The sequence below is a fragment of the Monodelphis domestica genome, chromosome 2 (assembly GCF_027887165.1).
Source record: "Monodelphis domestica isolate mMonDom1 chromosome 2, mMonDom1.pri, whole genome shotgun sequence".
NCBI lineage: Eukaryota > Metazoa > Chordata > Mammalia > Didelphimorphia > Didelphidae > Monodelphis > Monodelphis domestica.
Window position 1 is genome coordinate 406,515,849 of NC_077228.1, and position 21,041 is coordinate 406,536,889.

Genomic DNA, 21,041 nt, shown 5'->3' on the forward strand with positions numbered 1-21,041 from the left:
GTTTCTTCATCCAACCAAAGAGATAATAATAGTAAGTAATTGTTTCAAGGATAAATTGTGATCACATAAACACAATGTTTTTCGTACCTCTAAGTGTATGTATTGTATAATGCTAGCTGTGGTTGCTATTTTCATTTTAGTTGCTATTGCTATTAAACTCATATTTATAAACTTTGCCAGTGAGGAAACAAGTTATAATTAAATGTAGAATATGTTGGGGGAAATGAATCTTTGTCAAGTCTTTGTCAGTTAGTGAAATAATTGCTTTCATCTCAAAATTCTGTCTTATTGAATATTCAAAATAAAACTCACCAAAAAATGGAATGGAAAGATACCATAAGAATATAGGCTGTCATTCCTTTTTTTAATCAGAAATATTTTATCTTTTCCTCAGTACATGTAAATGTAAAATACAAAACATATAGTAAAATAACATTCGGTTTTCAAATAGTTTGAATAAAAAATTTCTAGCTTTCCTCCACTCATTCTACCAAAGACAGTGAATATTATTATAAAAAAGTTATATTGCTATCATACAAATAAATGCTGTCACTCATAGAGAAGTAATTTTTATCAAATCCCTTTATTGCATGCTGAGAAAACCCTCCCGACTTAACCAGAGAAGATGATAGACTTCAAATGCCAGAGCTCTGTAATTGATAAGCCTCAAGGAATGATTTCCTTCCTGAAAGGTTAGGGACTTTTTCTTGGACATTGGTTATCATATATCAGAAACAGGACAGAAAGCAGGTCTCCTGGAACTCAAGTCTGGTGATTTATCCATGTTTCTATGATGATTATCAACATTATTAAGAAAACTAAACATCTTTTTATGGTTCACACATAACACCTTGGGGATTTCATTATAAAAGATTGGGGGAGATTCATTTATTCTCTTACTTCTTGAAAGTATACTTTACAGTTGGCTGTTTTAGGAATCCTTAGGGAACTATAACCTAATAAAACAGTCTCGGCAATTTTCTCAACCAACCCAGAGATCAGCATTTCTCAATTTTCTAACATGCTAACCAACACTAATGCCATTAGGAGTGTGAGAAAGTACCAACTCTCAACCACTGGATTAAAGGACCAGTTGAAAAGGTAAGTAAAGATAATTTTTAAAAACACTAGTAAATGGCATGGGCAATTAAGAGAAGCTTTTCATCATGCTCTAAATTTTGGTATATGTGAAAATGACAAAGTCAATATTTTTCAGTCTCAAAATAATGAAGAAATTGTGGATCATTTTACATTGGCTTTTGACCTTATGTAACATAGTGACTGTAATATTTCTGTGTTGATATTTATTTATGCTCTCAAAATTTGAAATTTTAGCAACATTCCATGTGCAAATGGACTGAGGTAAAGGAATATGGAGTTACATGAAGATTCACACAGGGAAGTAGGGATCAACAATTCCTACGAACTTACAGCTGTGCAGTTCTGTTTTGAGAATGTGAACAAATCCTGCATCAAAACCACATACTCCCCCTTTCCTCGAATGATTCTGTATGTGGTCTTTGGCTTTGGGACTCTGCTGGCAGTGTTTGGCAACTTGCTGGTCATCACTGCCATTCTTCACTTCAGGCAGCTGCACACACCTACAAACTTCCTTATTGCCTCCTTGGCCTGTGCTGACTTTTTGGTTGGACTCACTGTGATGCCCTTCAGCATGGTGAGGTCAGTGGAAAGTTGCTGGTATTTTGGGGAGAGTTTCTGTAAATTTCACACATGTTTTGATGGATCGTTTTGCTATTCTTCTGTCTTCCATTTGTGTTTCATCTCTATTGATAGATATATTGCTGTCACTGATCCTCTGATCTATCCAACCAAGGTCACAGTGCCCATTTCAGGGATGTGTATTGCCCTCTCCTGGGGCTGTTCAATAACGTACATTTTTTCTCTCATTTACACAGGGGCCAATGATGATGGGTTGGAGGATCTGGTCATTGCTCTCAGTTGTGTGGGGGGTTGCCAGGCTGCAATGAATCAAGATTGGGTTCTTGTTGGATTTCTTTTGTTCCTTATACCAACAATTGCTATGCTCATCATATATGGCAAAATTTTTTTAGTGGCTAAACAGCAGGCTAGAAAGATAGAAAGTAGCAGCAACCAAACTCAGGCTTCTGCAGAGAGCTATAAGGATAGAGTAGCCAAACGAGAGAGAAAGGCTGCTAAAACATTGGGAATTGCTATGGCTGTGTTTCTTGTCTGCTGGCTGCCATATTTCATTGATACACTAGTTGATGCTTATATGAATTTCATAACTCCTGCTTATGTCTATGAAATCTTATTGTGGTTTGTTTATTATAACTCAGCTATGAATCCTTTGATCTATGCCTTCTTTTATCCTTGGTTTCGGAAAGCAATAAAGCTCATTGTGAGTGGCCGAATCTTGAGGAATGATTCTTCATCAATGAATTTGTTTTCTGAAGATGTAGAAATACACAACTGAGAAAAATGTTGGCATAGAATTCCAAAGTAATGTGGATCAAAAATTAAAGGTAAAATGGAGTCTCTGATGGGCAGTTCAAGGAATGTAATTAAGTTGTTTCTCAAATACATAGTAAATTCCATTCAAATGACAATGATCCTTAGATATTTTTTACTTTCATATATGCAGGTGTTATTTTCAAGTTAACATCAGAAGTAGATAGTGCTTACAGACAATTTTAAATTGTTATAAAACTCTTGTTTATTAGTGAAGTTGATTCAAGGAGGCCACAGATAGAAGCAGAGATTCAATACACACCAAAATATTCATAGAAGCCTTTTTTGAGATGGTAAAGAACTGGGCACAATATCAATCCCCATTAATAAGGAAAGGAATGGTTGGGGGAATCTTCATGTTTAAATTAAATTAAACATTTTTCAGTAAGAAATGATAGATAGAAAAAATTGGACAATCATAAAAGATGTGTACGAACTGATGTACAATGAAATAGGAGAGGCAGAATAACATACAGGGGCAGCTAAAGGACTCAGTGAATAAAGAACTAGTCTTTAAGATGGGAGGTCCTGGGTTCAAATGTGTCCTCAGATACTTCTCTTTCTGTGACTTTGGGCAATTTACTCAACACCAATTGCCTAGTCAATACTGCTTTTCTGCCTTGAAACTAATAAGTAGTATTAATTCTAAAATGGAAGGTGAAGATTAAAAAAAATATAAGACTATATAAAATGTCCCCAAAAATATAAATCAAAAGGTCACTAGTGGGGATCCAGTATCTGAATAACTGAAAAATGAGAGAAGCCCAACAGCACAGATAATGAAACCTATCTCTGTCTTCTAAGCAAAGAGATGACGAATTATGAGGGTAGTATTGTGGAAATAAAATCTGATGTACTTATTCTATTAGTGGTTCTTTGTGGTTTGCTTAACTGTTTTTTTGTTGTTGTTGTCTTCAGGAAAGGACCAGTTCTGTGTGGAGTGGTAAGGTGAGATAAAAGGGATTTAACAGAACTTTCTGTGATATAAAAACAGAAGTCATTAATAAATCATGGTGTTGAAGGGATTAATGTTGTCATCATCCTCATCTATACTCATTTGATAAGAAAATAGATTAGAGTTAAGAAGGACTGAACTTTATGCTTCTCTTTTGTTTCTTTCTTCAAATAACTGAAATTTTAAATTTTTTTCTTTATACCATTTCCATCAATGTTTGGGACCCAATATAAGGGAAATAGCAGCAGCTAGTATTTACATAAACACTTTTAGATTTGTAGAAAGATTTACAAGTATCTCTTTAATCACAGGAGGCTTTTAGAATATGGGTATAATTGTCCCCATTTTTCAACTGTGGCAAATGAGGCAGAAACAGGTTTACTGATTTGTACAGTACCACACAGTCAGTGAGTGTCTGAGGTTGAGTTTGATTGTAGTTCTTATTGCTCCAGTGTCAATGTGCTCTCTCTTTTGCCATCTACCTGCCTCAAATTAGCAAATGATTACTGAAAACTCTCTTTATAATATGTTGTAAACAATAAAATTGTGAGACCAAAAATACAGTATTCTCTATTTTCTGTGATTTTAAAATAAGAAACTGTAAATTCTCTTTGATGTTTTAGTGTATTTTATTTCTTCTTTTACAGGTTAGGTAAGGTCTCTCGCTGCCTCCTTTGGGGATTTCCATGGGAGAGATAGTGAAAAAAAAAAGAACATAGTGTAGTTCCCGGTAAATCTATTTATATTACCTCTCTTCTAGTTATTTCTACATCTACATAATAGGGAATTCTTTCCACAACATTGTAAGACATGAAGTTAGCTTGAGCAGTGGAAAAAGTGTGAGGTCAGAAATAAGAAAGACATCTTTCTGAGTTCCAATATGGCTCCATATGTTTACTACTTATGTGACCCTTGTTAAGTCATTTAACTCTGTTTGCCTCAGTTTTCTCATATGTAAATGAACTGGGGAAGAAAATAGCAAAACGCTAAGTATCTTTGCCAAGAAAACCATAGCTGAGCTCATATTGCCTCAGACAAAACTGAAATAACTCAACAACAAATATTGGTGATTGAAAATTTTTCCAAATACTCTTTCCTGCCTGTCCCTGCCAGTGTCCATGTCTTCTATTCCTATGCTGTACATTGGTTGTTGTTTCAGCCATTTTAGTGGATGGAAATTTATTTTAAACAATAAACTGGACCTACATATAAAATACTTTTGGAACTCATCTTTATGATTCTATCTCTATTTTTCTTCCAAAAGTGAGTATGCAATGTTCCCTTATCTCTGGGTTGGGCTGTTCACATTAGAATATGAAGGTTTTGAAAATGTGACCTTTCTTTTATGCATGGAGGATGCCCCAAAGCAAAAGGTTCCTCCACCACTTTAGGGCCTGTCCTACAACACATCAAATATAACTCCTTCACCAAATATCAAGATGTTCTTTAACCATCATGTGGACAGCAGTGTTGCAGAGATTTAAAAATAAAAGTACCATGTATCCATATTCTGAATTAACTTGAAATGAAAGCTAATAAAGAATTAAGCCAAGAAAAAGCAAACATAGTCCTTTGCAAATTTTGTTAATGTACTAACATGGACACCACTGTTTCTAAGCTCTGTGCTTTAGAACTCTAAATCCTGTCTTCCTTCTGCTCCTCTATGCAGCCTCTAACCTTTCATTCCAGATGGGACAAGTGCACCAATTATTCCAAAACTATCACAAGTGGAGCCCAGGATATAGTGGTGTGAAGTGACATTTAGGGAACTCTCAGCCATCTAGAGGGTTCAAGGGCTTCTAGCCTCTGCCCTTGATGCCTTGCTCTTTTCCCAGGAAGGATGCTGTGGGGCTTTCCCTCTATCTTCTCAGTCTCATATTTAATCACCTCATTTTATCAAACTAGAGAATTCTACTAGCTGCAGCAGCTCCCAGGCTTACTTGTTTGTTAACTGCTATGCATCCTATCTATTTCCTGAGCCTCTTAAATTGAATTTCAAACTTAATTGTTACTCTTCAGGTCCCTACACAATGCCCCGCCCCCTCTCACAAATGAAGAAAAATGGAGCAATGTAAAAAGTGGAGGTAAGGATATAGCATTTCTGGAATGGGAGATAATGTGTGCAGAGGCATAAATAAAGGAGATAGAAAGATGACTGTGAAAAGCAGTAAAGCCTGTTCAAAAGGGACATAGAGGACAGAAAGGTGAATAATTCATTAGAAGTCTGGAAAAACAGATTGGATGCTGACTGACTTTCTTTAAATCACAAGGAAGAAAAAGAGTGAGCAGATACAAAGTGCTATTCAAACCTGGGTCAAGAATTTGGAAGCTCAAAGAATATTACAGGGATTGAGGGGTGAAAGGACCATTGAAACTTTTCACATTTGAAGTTCTTTCCATAGAAAGTGGAGTTAGAATCTCTGAAAAAGGAAAGATTTCTCCACATTCCACAATATGTTGGTGTAGACTTACAGATGTGACTAGCAAAGAAGAAACAGCCCTCCTTAGCCAGAGAAATTAGGTCACACTCAGTGTTTGGAGAACACTGAATCTGCCAAAGCAGGCATGTGGGATACCAGACTGGAATACTCAAGCAGTATGCTATCTTCCCAGGGTGTGTATTGTAATAGAAATGATAGTCTGTTTTAAGAATAATTCTAGTTGTTGTAAATGAAAATACTCTGCCTTTGACTAGAGAGCTATTAGGGGAATCTCAGGCTGCCTAGTTATAATGAAGGTAGATGAGTGATAATGAGAGATAGAGAGATACTACTAGAGGGGTGCTCTGGGGTTGCCTATTGATCCCTATTAATGTCTAATAAATCAAGATATTTCCTACCCTCTTCCTGCCTTCACCTCCCAGGTTCCACCCATGCCTTTCTGCCTCCCTTTCCCCTCCCCCAGCCTTAGTCAGCCATTTTCTAAGTAATTCAGGGGAACTATGCGATTTCAGAGTAATATTCTTTACTCTTCCATTCTCAAGTAAGGGGGTTTATTGGGAACAACAGGATGAGAATTGGGGTTAGAGGGATGAGGTTGTCCCTAATCTCTGAGGAGGGTTAAGAGTTTTTTGGGAAATGTCAGTCCACTTACAGCTGTGACACAGAGACGGTCAGAGAATGGAGGACAACTGTTAAGTCTTCTTTCTTCTTCCAATTACACAAAGTCACCAACAAAAGCTCATTTCTTCTCAGATTAATTCCAGAAGCCCCACAAGGGTCCTTCAGCCTGAGATAGAAGTTAACAGGGATCAGTTCTCAGCTTCTTCCCCCTTCAGCCAGAAGCCAAAGAAAGCTCTCTCCAAAACCAAGAGAAATAGTTCAAAAGTAGAGATCCCAGCTTCTTCTCCACCACTCTGTCAGAGTCACCCCAGGTCACTCTCTTGGTCAGGAACCCCCAGAGAAGAAAGTCTCTCCCTTGGTCAGTAAACCCAGAGAAAAAATCTCAGTTCATCTCCTCTGGCCAGCTCCAACTCCCTTTCCTGGAAACATTCTGCCTTGGAATCTTCACCTTGATTGACAGATCAGGTCCCCAGCTTTCTTTTGCAAGGATGAAGTTCTCTCTTTCTTCATGCCTTTTCCACATTCCCCACTCTTCTACTCCAAAAAAAGTGCACCTTGCATTTTTCAATGATACTTACCTTTATTATAATTCTATATGTCTATTCTCAACTCTGTACTATTGTAAATATTCCCTTAATCCCCAAAATAACAAAATCCTAACTATTTTAGCTATTCTGTCTATCCAGTGCTAAGCTCAGAATGGGTTATAGGAAAGCAGTTTAGGTAAGGGAGTTACATGAACATAGTTTTATATCACAACACATCAAGTAATAATTTTCAAATCATTCCAACAATTTCACTAACATTCAGAATATGCAAGTGTCCTATTTCCTAAGGTCTATAAATTCACTAAGTAAAATCTTCTAATACTTAGAAATGCTAACCTACAACCATAATGCAATCTAATTCTATACTTCAGTCTCTACTTTCCTAAGACTTGAACAATTTCACAAGGCTGTCACTATTAGTTAGTTAGAATATTAATAAATTACTTTAATAAAGTTAGCTTGTTAGTCAATTAGTATTTACATGTGTACATAAGTTATACTTTTACAGATTTACATATGTACATCATTCTAAATTTCTGTGCAAACTCATGCAGATAAGAAATATCTTAGTCTGTTTGAATTTTCCACAGAAATTTTTATCTGTGTCTTTTTGTTATGTAACTATGCATGTTGTATACTTACCCATTCCATGAGATATCTTCCTAAAGTGTATCCTATGTAGCATGTGCTTGCATATATGTGCTGTTAACATGTATTCTTACATATCCTCATGATCAAAAGTTCCAAAATATCAAAGTCCCAAAGTACTTCCATGCCCTTTTATGCTGCTTATAGAACTCTGTCTTCCTCTCTGGTCAGCATGCCACTCTTCATCTTCCAGTCTTGATTGAAGATAAGTTCTTCAAACCAGGATCCACTGGACTAATCAGGAACCCGGAACACATTGGAAAATGTATGCAAGTCAGGTTTTATGTGTGCATGCAAGTGAGAGTGAAATTTACAAATGCATGGAAGTAAGATGGAATCTTTGTTAATGTTTGTCAGAATGTATCAGTCTTCATGTCTGAAAGTAAGATTTACATGTATTCCCTTCATGCAGGAGGGTAAGATTTGCATATGTACATCTTCATGCCTGCATGAACAACAGTAAGTTGTACATGTGTTTGTCATGGATGGGTGTGAGATGAGTATGAATAAGAATAGAGATTTCAAGTTTGCTAATTCTTGTTCTATGTGACTCTATGCAAGGAGATTCGTTATATGATTACTGTTATTGTTTCTTGGAAAGTTACTGTACTTATTTCTTGGATAGTTACTGTACTTATTTCTTGGAGATAAAATTTAGAATATTATGCATTCACTTGCAATAATATTGTTTCTTTCTGTTCAGTTATTATGATTGGCTGACAGAGACTATTTCATATGGCTGCTAATCTTTTCAAATGCATGTTTTCCTTCATCTGTGTTGCTGACTGTATTTCCTCAGGAGTGCTATCCTTTTCTCATTTTAACATGTGCAGTGCTCTCTTGTCTGTATTCTGGTGGCAAATATTCTCATGTTCTTTTCTATATTTTCACTAGGCTTTCATTCACAAGGCTTTTGTTTTGATTTCTTCTTCTTGGGCTATTCATGTTTCAGTTCATGACTAGGACTTTTTTCTTTTTCTCTCTCAGATGTCATTTGTATGTATCTTCTTTGATGGCATGATCATATTGTTGTGTCTAGTGAGATATCTGAAACTATAAAATAACTCCTTCATGGTATATCCTCTCTCTCTTCCTTCCCCCGGTAGAGTCTGTTTTAGAATGAAGGTTGAGGGATATGGATAACCATTTTCAGTTCTCATCTATAACTTGCTGTTAAAGTCTTTGATAACAAATTCAACCAATGTGAATCCATGCTTCTCTAGCATTCTAGATATTTGTGTCTGTCCTAGTTATAAAGATGGAGTTTTATGCTACAGGTTTAGGAGTATTCTTGTTGTTGAATTTCTTGTTCTTCTTTTGATGGAATAACTTATATTCTATGTTACCCCAAGACTAGTCTTCATTCACATAAGGTTTTGTGTAGTATGTTATCCTATGGAACTCCAACAAATCTTGATGTTTCTGTTACAGCATTAATGATACTTGTCATGTTTGTGAAGTTAGAGAATAGAAATGAAAATGTGCATCTATCTCTCCTCTGCCAGTTCTTAATATGTTCCTTAATATTCCTTCCCATTCAAAAATCTCTATCTGAACAAGCCATGTAATTCAACTTATCTATAAAGTCATCCTCATTATCAACCTCTAAGCTTGCATAAATTTCTTCTAATGGTATTCAACTTGTCCTATGCCCAAAGAATAACTCCTCATCATAGTCTTGGTAAGATTTTGTTTGCACTGATTCCAGGTACTCTATCTTCTCATTTGTGTCCCATACATTCCCTTCTTTATCTACCTCTTCACAAAGCTTATAAAATTGATAAGGCATTTGTTCTAAATCCTCTTCATTCACTATCATCATACCTCCTGGTATTCCTTCTCATTCAGTATCTGAATCTGACTCACTAAATCCAATCACTATGTTTTTTGGATTTTGCTCAATGCCATGTAAACATTTGTCAGATGTTGGTAACTCTGGTTTTGCATTTTGATCTAAGCCCTAAGTCACTAATTTCTGTGTTTCTTAAATCAGTTTCAGGTGGTTTGTCATTGCTAAGTTTTAAAATTTCATTTTGAATTGGTAAACTTGATGGTATGGGGTTAGCTTCTTCTAGTAGATCTTCTACACTGTCAATAATCATAGATCCTATGCTACCACTAGTCTGACATTTATGTTTATCTTCATTCTCATTTGACTGTGTAGAGATAGGAATCTTTCCCACTAAGGTATTATTTTCTTTGGGGAATAATTTTGGTACATCTACATTTCCCCCTGCATCATCAGAATGTGTTACTTCATTCTGTCCCACCACACAACAGATATCTGGTTCTGGTTTAGTATTTATATGTATAATATAATATATAAATTTCATGCAACCCCAGATCACTCCTCTAGTAGCATCTCTCTAACTCTCATTATCTCTCATCTATCTCCATTATAACTAGGCAGCCTGAGGTTTCCCTAGTAGCTCTCTAGACACAGCCAGAGTATATTCATTTACAACTAGAAATATTCTTAAAACAGATTATCATTTCTATTACAGTATCTAGCATAGGAGTTCCCACCCCTTCCCAGAATATATGGCCTTTAGCTGTCAGTAAACCACTGGGCATTCAACATGAAAGGTAACAAATTCCTGAGTATGCCATGCATATACAACTAAAAATTAAACTAAAATTAAATCATTTTATTAATTGTTCATAGAGAAAATATACATGAAACATATTTCACTCTCATTAACAATACTAATTTTTGAATAGTTCAATAAAACTTCTGGAACAGAGGCTGACAGTAAAGAAAAAGTGCCAGGCTGAAGAGAGTGTGGAACTGATCTCCTCCTCGGGGTTGGGGCCCCAGGAGATTAGAATCTAGAAGAGCAGAAGATTCTGGTTGGAAGAGCAGTTCATCTCTCAGTCTGAAGAAGCTGAAGAGAGGTGGAATAAGACTTTCTCCTGAGGGTTACCCACTTTTTCCAGCTTGTGACTGGAAGTCCTTCCCCCACCCCCCAGTATTTCCCAATTGAAGAGACTCACTGAAGAGAAACTTGAGAAAAGGCATTTTGAATCTCTGTCAGAATTTACCTCAGTACCTGTTGCCCTGGGTCTGAACTGTGGCCAAGGGGCCAAACCCAGGGAATGTCAACCTGACTTTCACTCAGAGGACTTAGACTGCCATGGCCTGAGTTCCCCCCAAATTCGAGGAGGGAAGAAAAGGGTTTTAGATAGAGATAGGGACCCCCTTTTCCCACTATCCTCTCGCATTCTTTTTCCTGCAAGTCATCCCTTTGTATTACCCAGATTTAATTGACATTAAAGTGGTTATCTTTCCCCCAAGCTGTAAATCAAGTGTGAGTGAACAGATCAAGGGAGAGACATGTTCCTAAGAGGAAACCCTTTGGTCTTAAGTAGTAGAGTGGGGACAAGAGATAGAAGAGCAAATCTGGGAGAGCAGCCATAGCTAAGGAGGGAAGAGAGAAGGGGGGAAATCTTCAAACCCCCTCTCGTCTCTCTGAGCCAATCCTAAACATCAGCTGTCCTCTCCTAGATCCTGTTCCTTTACCATCCCCAAACCTTTTCTCCATTACATCTGCTGTCTCTCTGGAACCCTGCATTGAGAAGGGAGGTCTCCACTCTTCTCCTCTCTCTCATTTCATTACACTACATAATCATTTATTAATATTTTCTGTACATGCTTGACAAACTTCTCATATCCCAAGATATATACTCCAGCTAAGGAACCTTTACTATGGAAATTACAAGTAATATCAAAAGATCTGCTAAACTTCACATCTATTGAACCAAATTCCATCGAATCAGCCAATCATCCTCAAATGCGTCATTATTGGGAATGTTTCCATTTTATTTGAGTAGACATCTTGCCCAAGATTTCCATCCATTCCACTCTTTTTCTCCCCCTTTTAAAAAAATGACAAGGGACTTAATTCTCAATTCCTCTTAATACTAGAGATTTACAATAGAAAGAAATATCAGAACTGAAAGTGAACTCAGAAGAATTTTAACACAAATCACACCTAAATAGAAATGTCTGTACAAAGTACCTTTTCAGTAGTATTTACTTGAAAATCTCTAAGAAAAAACATATCATGTCACAATCAAGCCTCTGTCTCTACAAGTAAGCCACTACCCTTTTGAGAAACTGAAACTGTTGGTGATTTTCCCCCCTGTCATAGAAAGTCAGTCTGGCTCTCTTCTCTTTTTTAGAACTCTGTCCTGCTTCTTCCATGTGAGGACCAATGTAAGATCTCTTTCCATTAGGAAATCTAATGAATAACACAATTATCTTAAAAAATGTTGTTAATATAATTAACATATTGGTAGTCTTTATTTATGATGTCCATCTGCTACATTCTTTTTCTTTCCTCCTCTTCCTACTTATAATAGTTTATTACAGGCATAGGGACTAATCTTCTATTTCATGGAGAAAATTGAGATCCCTGAACAAAAAAGAATACCAATCCCTTTCATCTATTCCTGAGTCCTCCTTATCATCATTAATAATTCCTTATTTCTCTCACAATAGATGACATTATACCTAATCTATTTGCACTCAGTTTTAGCAGTGTCTTTTAAGATCTGGCTTTAGGAAGATAAATTGAAGCAGAGTTGTAAGTACTGCCTTATAGCAGTGATCCTCCTCCCAGGGTGGTTGTGGTTGGAGGATTACTTCAGCTTTGAAGTTCTGAATTGTGGTAGCTCAGCCTATCAGGTTCCTTTATAAGTCTAGCATAAATACTGTAAACCATCAGGAGTGCATGCATGGGGGCACATTATCTTGACTAAAGAGAGGAAAACCAGACAGTAAATGGAACAGATCAAAATTCTCATACTGATCAGTAAGCCAATTGGGCATGGTTTTCAGCCTGGGAAAGATGGGGAGATGCAAGGTTTTTTAAAAAAGAAAGATATATGGAAGCAAAATGTGTCCTTTAAAGACGATCTTCCAAAAGGATATCCCAGTTTTTGTTTGGTCAGCTTACATACCTACAGATTGTATTTATCATTTATTTATCACACATTTATCCATTTCCCTCTAAATTCTGTGTTCTCATATCCATCAATCTTTCTGTTATCTTCCACTGCTACTCCAGCCTCTATCTCATATATTTAGAAGCATCTAGAGTCAGGAAGACCTAACTTCAAATCCATTCTCAGATACTCATTAGCATTATGACCCTGGGAAAATAATTTAACGTGTTAGCCTCAGTTTCCTCATTTATGTCACTGAGATACTAAGAGTGTCTATCTTCTAAAAATTGTGTGGTGATAAAATGAGATAATATTTATAAAACATTTTTAAACCTTAAATGCAATTGTATATGCTCATTTTTCAGTTAAAAATCTTGAAAATTCTTATCTGCCCTTGTTTTCACTTTTCAATGACTGCCACTTACCCTTTGTGACTGGACTTCTGTCCCACACAACACTAGTGAAATTGTTTTCTATAAGGTCACCAGTAACCAGATCATCAAATTAAATTGTCTTTTCTCAGTCTCTCACTTCTCCATATATTTTGACAGAGATGACCATGCATTATGCTCTTTATTGTCTCTTTTCTTGGATTCAGAAATAATATTCTAATGGCTTTTCTTTTACCGCTTTTTCTGCCTACTATAATATCTTCTTGTCCTCTTCATGACTCATCTATCTGGGCATTTCCAAGTGTCAGCACTGGGCCCTCTCAGTGTATTCCCTCTCCAGCGTCAAGACTCTCCCCTGGAATTCTCACTCGTTCTCACAACTTCAACTACAATCTAGGGCACCATCCAAGCAGATACTTTATAACTCTTTATCTCTATTCCTATCCTTTTCCTGGCATAAAGAGCCACATCTTAACCTGAGTATTCCACCATCACCTCAACTTCAGTATATCCAAAATCCATCTCAGTGACTAGGAGCAAGTCACTTAATAATACTGGACTTCAGGTTCCTAAACTATAACAATGAAATAAAAGGAATTGTTCATACTATGTAATCTCTAAGGTCTCATCCAAACCAGAGCCTGTATTCAGCAATTCCCCCTAAAGCTTTAGTAGAATTCACTGACTTTCTTCTGTGGGACTGACTTTCATGTGGGCTCCCATATTCATAGTTTTGAGATTATTTTTGACTTATAGTCCTCTCATACCTCTAATATTCATTTATGCCCATATTTGGTTGATTCCACATATTCAGAAGTATGTATTGGTAAATGTTTGATAAGAGGTACACAAAAACATTTACATATATATTTTCAAGACATTTTAAAAGCTAAATCTCCATTATTTACATTTTCTTTACCAATTCCTTAGTTCTAGGTAATCTAAAAATAGTAACTCAGGTACTTATCTGTAGCACTGATTGATTTCTAACATGTAAATGCTCACACTGAAATTTTATACAAAAATTCTCTTGAGTTTAATGGATCTGATATGACACACTTACCATTTTCTGTTACAATAAAATTATTTCTTTTTTGTGATTATATTGTGAGTTTGACATGTCAATTTCCTTCTAATTCTTTTCGTGATGAAACAATTAAAGAGACCAGTAATGAAAAGACTTATGAGTAATTTTTGTATGTTTGATTTCCTTTTGGTCTTTATTCTGACTGACTTTTTTTTAGCATTTTAAACTGTCTTCCTCTGTATCCACCAACACATTAAGGCCCCTTAGTATCAAAAGGTTGATTGTTCTGGTAAGAAAATCACATAGAGAGCTTTGGTGGAATGGTACACCTTGAAAGCAAGGACCGTACCAGTTTCAACTTGCTATCACCAATTCCTGGCATCATGCCTCTTTTGTTTAATTATAATCCAATTAAGCCAATATTTATTATGTACAAGTGTGAACATAGGCATGTTCATGAACATGGGCAATATTTAAGGGTAGAAGTGGAGGAAAAATCTTGGCAGTTGTACTAGAGGAAGAAAGATGAAGCAAGAAATCACTCCTCTGAGATTGTGAGCCTGAGAGCCTTAAATTTCATTATAAATAGGAGACAAATAAGGGTGTTTTTTAAAAATAATTTTAATGGATCCCAAAAAAACAAATTGCTGGTCTTTTCTTTGTTTGTTTATTGTTTGCTTATTTGCTTTTAAGGATATGATTCCTTCCCAGATATAGTCTGGAAAACATGACTGCAAAGGGACCATCCACCTCTGAAATTTGATAATTTGATAATTCCCTTTTTCCCAAAATCAGAAGAATTTCTTCCTGTAATCTGATCTCTTTTGTGCCACTCAAAACCTTCCTTTTTCATTTTTCATTCTACCATTTCATTTTTCCCCAGTTACAGGTGCCTTTGTAATAGTTTCTTCATTTCTACTGTTCTAATAAGTATTCTAGAAGCTATTCAGCACCATGAATGAAGAATTAGAAGTAGAGTCAGGAAGATATAAGATCAAATACTGCCTCACATACTCACTAGTTATATAACCCTGATTAAATTATTCATTGCTCTCTGCCTCAGTTTCTTCATCTATCCAAAGAGATAATAATATTAAGTACTTGTTGCAAGGATCAATCATGATCACATAAACACAATGTTTTTCTACCTCTAAGTGTATGTATTGTATAATCCTAGCTGTGATTGCTGATGTCATTTTAGCTGCTATTGCTGTTAAACTCATATTTATAAACTTTGCCAGTGAGGAAACAAGTTATAATTCAATGTGGAATATGTTGGGGGAAGTGAATCTTTGTCAATTAGTGAAATAATTGCTTTCATCTCAAAATTCTGTCTTATTGAATATTCAAAACAAAACTCAACAAAAATGGAATGGAAAGATACCATAAGGATATAGGCTGTCATTCTTTTTTCATCAAAAATAGTTTATATTTTCTTCAATACATGTAAATGTGAAATAAAAAGCATACAAAAGAATTACCATTCTTTTTTATTTCTTTGAATTAAATATTTTTAATGAAAAATTTTCTAGCTTTCATACACCGATTCTACCAAAGACAGTGAACAATTTTATAAAGAAGTTATATTGCTATTATACAAATATATGCCGTCATTCATAGAGAAGCAATTTTTATCAAATCCCTTTATTGCATACTGAGCAAACCATCTTATTTTAACCATAGAAGATGATAGACTTCAGATTCCAGAACCCTGTAATTGATAAGCCTCAAGGAATGAACTCCTTCCTGAAAGGTTAGGGGTCCTTTTTTGGATATTGGTTTTCATATATCAGAAACAGGACATAAAGCAGATCTCCTGGAACTCAAGGCTGGTGATTTATCCATGTTTCTGTGCTGATTATCAACATTATTAAGAGAACTAAACATCTTTTTATGGTTCACACATAACACCTTGGGGATTTCATTATAAAAGTTTGGGAAATATTCATTTATTCTCCTACTTCTTGAAAGTATACTTTACAGTTGGCTGTTTTAGGAATCCTTAGGGAACTATAACCTAATAAAATAGTCTCGGCAATTTTCTCAACCAACCCAGAGATCAGCATTTCTCAATTTTCTAACATGTTAACCAACACTAATACCATTAGGAGTGTGAGAAAGTACCAATTCTCAACCACTGGATTAAAGGACCAGTTGAAAAGGTAAATAAAGATAATTTTTAAAAACACTAGTAAATGGCATGGGCAATTAAGAGAAGCTTTTCATCATGCTCTGAATTTTGGTATATGTGAAAATGACAAAGTCAATTTTTTTCAATGTCAAAATAATGAAGAAATTGTGGATCATTTTACATTGGCTTTTGACCTTATGTAACATAGTGACTGTAATATTTCTGTGTTGATATTTATTTATGCTCTCAAAATTTGAAATTTTAGCAACATTCCATGTGCAAATGGACTGAGGTAAAGGAATATGGAGTTACATGAAGATTCACACAGGGAAGTAGGGATCAACAATTCCTACCAACTTACAGCTGTGCAGTTCTGTTTTGAGAATGTGAATAAATCCTGCATCAAAACCACATACTCCCCAATTCCTCGAATGATTCTGTATGTGGTCTTTGGCTTTGGGACTCTGCTGGCAGTATTTGGCAACTTGCTGGTCATCACTGCCATTCTTCACTTCAGGCAGCTGCACACACCTACAAACTTCCTCATTGCCTCCTTGGCCTGGGCTGACTTTTTGGTTGGACTCACTGTGATGCCCTTCAGCATGGTGAGGTCAGTGGAAAGTTGCTGGTATTTTGGGGAGAGTTTCTGTAAATTTCACACATGTTTTGATGGGTCATTTTGCTATTCTTCTCTTCTCCATTTGTGCTTCATCTCTATTGATAGATATATTGCTGTCACTGATCCTCTGATCTATCCAACAAAGGTCACAGTGCCCATTTCAGGGATGTGTATTGCCCTCTCCTGGGGCTGTTCAATAACGTACATTTTTTCTCTCTTTTACACAGGGGCCAATGATGATGGGTTGGAGGATCTGGTCATTGCTCTCAGTTGTGTGGGGGGTTGCCAGGGTGCAATGAATCAAGATTGGGTTCTTGTTGGATTTCTTTTGTTCCTTATACCAACAATTGCTATGCTCATCATATATGGCAAAATTTTTTTAGTGGCTAAACAGCAGGCTAGAAAGATAGAAAGTAGCAGCAACCAAACTCAGGCTTCTGCAGAGAGCTATAAGGATAGAGTAGCCAAACGAGAGAGAAAGGCTGCTAAAACATTGGGAATTGCTATGGCTGTATTTCTTGTCTGCTGGCTACCATATTTCATTGACACACTAGTTGATGCTTATATGAATTTCATAACTCCTGCTTATGTCTATGAAATCTTATTGTGGTTTGTTTATTATAACTCAGCTATGAATCCTTTGATCTATGCATTCTTTTATCCTTGGTTTCGGAAAGCATTAAAGCTCATTGTGAGTGGCCGAATCTTGATGAATGATTCTTCATCATTGAATTTATTTTCTGAAGAAGCGGAAATACACAACTGAGAGAATTTTGGCAAAGAATTCCAAAGTAATGTCGATCAAAAATTAAAGGTAAAATAGAATCTTTGATGGACAGTTCAAGGAATGTAATTAATTTGTTTCTCAAATTCATAGAAAATTGCATTCAAATGGCAATAATCCTTAGACTTTTTTACCTTCATATATTCAGGTGTTATTTTCAAGTTAATATCAGAAGTAGATAGTGTTTACAGACAATGTCAAATTTTTATACAGCTGTTGGTTATGAGTCAAGTTAATCCAAAGAGGGTACAGATAGAAGCCGAGATTCAATATACACCGAATATTTATAGCAGCCTTTTTTGAGGTAGCAAAGGACTGAAAACGATGTTGATTCCTATTAATAAGGGAAGGAATAGATGGTAGAAGTATTATGTGTAAATTAAATGAAATTTTATTTAGTAAAAAATGATGACTAGGAGAAATTTAACAAACTTAAGAAGGTTTGTATGAACTGCTACACAATGAAATAGCTGAGGCAGAACAATATACAGGGGCAGGTTGAAGACTCAGCAAATAAAGAACCACGGTTTGAGATGGGAGGTCCTGGGTACAAAATTGACCTCAGATGCTTCCTAGTTCTGTTGCCTTGAACAATTTACTCAACACCAATTGCCTTTCCTTACTCCTCTTCTGCCTTAGAATCAATACTACGTTGATTCCAAAATAGAAGATAACTTTTTAAATAAAAGAATAATAATAATAATAATAATATATATAGATATATATAATGAAACCAAAAAATGTAAATCAAAAAGTCATTACATGGGATCTGGACTCTGAATAACTGAAACATCAACTGTCCTAGAGAACAGATAATGAAACGTAACTTGGTTTTCTTAGCAAAGATGTGAGAAATTGCAAGGGTTTACAAAGTCAGATGTCCTTATTCTATTAGTATGGGTTTTTCTTTGTTACCCTTCAAGGTCCAGTTCTTTGTGGAAATAAATGTGAGATAAAAGGGATTTAATAAAACTCTCAGTGGTATAAAAAGAGAAGGCATCAATAAATCTTTGTGTGTTCAATTTAAGAATTAAATTAGTTATTATCATCATCTATACTCATTTCATAAGAAAATAGGTTAGAGTTGGGAAAGACTAAACTTTGTACTTGTCCTTTGCTTCTTTCTCCAAACAACTTTGAATTTTAATTTTTTCTTTATATTATTTTCATCAATGTTTGGGACCCAATATAAAGAAAATAGCAGCAGCTAATATTTACATAATCACTTTAAGGTTTGCAGAGTGGTTTACAAATATCTCTTTTTAATAATAGTAAGTTTCTAGGATATGGATATTATTATCCCCATTTGCCAGCACAGGGAACTGTGGCATAAATAGGCTAATTGACTTGTTTAGGATCACACAATGAATTTCTGAGGTTGAATTTGTCTACAGTTCTTACTGCTCCAAGATGTATGCTATCTCAGTTTTGCATCTATTTGCCTCAAAATAGCAAATCATGTCTGAAAATTCCTAAAAATTAAATAGGTTGTAAATAATAAAATAGTAGTATCAACAGTATAGTATTCTTTATTTTCTTTGATTTTTAAAATAAAAACACTTTCAAAATTCTCTTTGATGTTATAATGATTTGTGAGTATTTTTTTCCCTAAAATCTGAGTCAGGACTCTGGCTGCCTGCCTAATGGATTTGAATGGGAGAAAATATGTTTAAAAACTCCAGTTTCAGGCAAATCTATTTGTATTTTCTTTCTATGTAGATATTTCTATTTCTAGAAAATAGAAAATTTATTCTGCAAAATTGCAAGACCTACAATCAGGTGGAGTAATGGATAGAGAATCACATCTGGAACTTGGAAATCTCATCTTCCTGAGTTCCAAGACTACCTATGTAACCCTGGGCAAGTCATTTAATTCTTCTTTGCCTTAGTATGCTCACATGTAAAATGAGCTGGATAGGGAAATGGCAAACCAGTCAGTATCTTTGCAAAGATAAACCTTGACGAGATCATGTTGACTCAGACAAAACTGAAACAACTCAACAACCACACAAACTACATGCCAACATATTTATGGTAGTCTTGAAAAATCTTCCAAATTCTGCTTTCTTTGTCCATATCAATGCCCATGTCTTTCATTTCTATGCTGGAAGTGTATTGTTGTTTAGGCATTTCAAGTTGCTAGAAATATATTTTAAACAATAAACTGTATTTAAATGTAAAATGTTTTTGGAAATTGTCTGCATTTTTCTTCCTCGATTGAGATATGGCATTACCCTACTCCTGAGCTGGGCTCTTCACATGAGAATATGTTGTTTTTGAAAATGTGACTTTTCTCTTACACACGGAGAATGACCCAAACAAAGCAGAATGGTTCTTTCATCATTTTAGAACATATTGTGCTATGCACCAATAAGACTCCTTCCCCAAATAATAGGATGTTCTTTAACCATCATGTGGACAGCGGTGTTGCAGAGATTTAAAAATAGAAGGACCATGAATCCATATTCTGAATTAACTTGAAATGAAATCCAATGAAGGATTAAGCCAATATAATGCAAACATTGCCTTTGCAAATTTTGCTAATGTACTAACACAGACACACGTTTTACAAGTAGAGTCCATGACATGCTTGTATACTGTAACATTTAGGGAATTCTTGGTCATTTGTGGGGGAACAAGGGCTTCTAGCCTCTGGCTTGATGCCCTTTCCTTTTCCTAGGCAGGCTGCTGGAAGGCTTTCCACAAACCTCCTCTGCCTCCTATGCAGTTACCTGAAACCACTGTCTAGCCTTGCCACCCCTCTCAGGCTAACTTCTGTGCCACCTACTGTGCTTCCTATCTACTTCCTGAGGCTCCCACATTGAATTTCACACTCTAAAATTGCTCCTCTTCAGGTGCCCTCACAATGCCCTGCCCCTCTCACAAAGCCAAGACATTGGGAGCAAGGTAAAAGGTGGAGGTACAGATATAGCATTTTTGGAATTGGAGACAATGTGTGCAGAAGCAAAAAGGCAGGAAATGGAAAGATGTCTGTGAAGAACAGCAGAGCCAGTTCAGAGGGACCATGGAGGACAGAAGGGTGAATAGTGTATAATGAGTTTGGAAAGGCTAATTGGATGTGCAGGCAGTGAGAGACTTTAAGTCACAAATAAGAAAAAGAGTCAGTAGATGCACACAGGAACTCAAACCTGGCTCAGGAGTTTGGAAGGCCAAAGAATATTACACAGAGATTGAGGAGGGAAGGGACCATTGAAACTTTCCCCATTTCAGGCTCTTTCCATAGAGAGTAGGGTTGGAATCTATTAAAAGGATCTTTCCACATTCCACATGATATTAATGAATATGCCCAGATACACTAACAAAGGAGAGATCTTCCTTCCTGGGTAGACAAATAAGGCTATACTTTGTGACTGAGAATAATGGATCTGTAGAAATAGTGTTCTGAGGGGGGTGGCTGGGTGCTCTGTGGATTGAGAA

At 35.9% G+C, this 21,041-nt stretch overlaps 2 protein-coding genes across 2 annotated transcripts; both read left to right on the forward strand.

Annotated features, from left to right (window-relative positions):
* The first annotated feature begins 1,372 nt into the window (after positions 1-1,372).
* LOC100031129 (trace amine-associated receptor 9-like) lies at positions 1,373-2,455 on the forward strand. Its single transcript, XM_001380426.3, has one exon. The coding sequence runs from the start codon at positions 1,373-1,375 to the stop codon at positions 2,453-2,455; it is 1,083 nt and encodes a 360-aa protein (XP_001380463.1).
* Positions 2,456-16,502: 14,047 nt separating this feature from the next.
* Positions 16,503-17,585, forward strand: LOC100031136 (trace amine-associated receptor 9-like). Its single transcript, XM_001380429.2, has one exon. The coding sequence runs from the start codon at positions 16,503-16,505 to the stop codon at positions 17,583-17,585; it is 1,083 nt and encodes a 360-aa protein (XP_001380466.2).
* Positions 17,586-21,041: the final 3,456 nt, after the last annotated feature.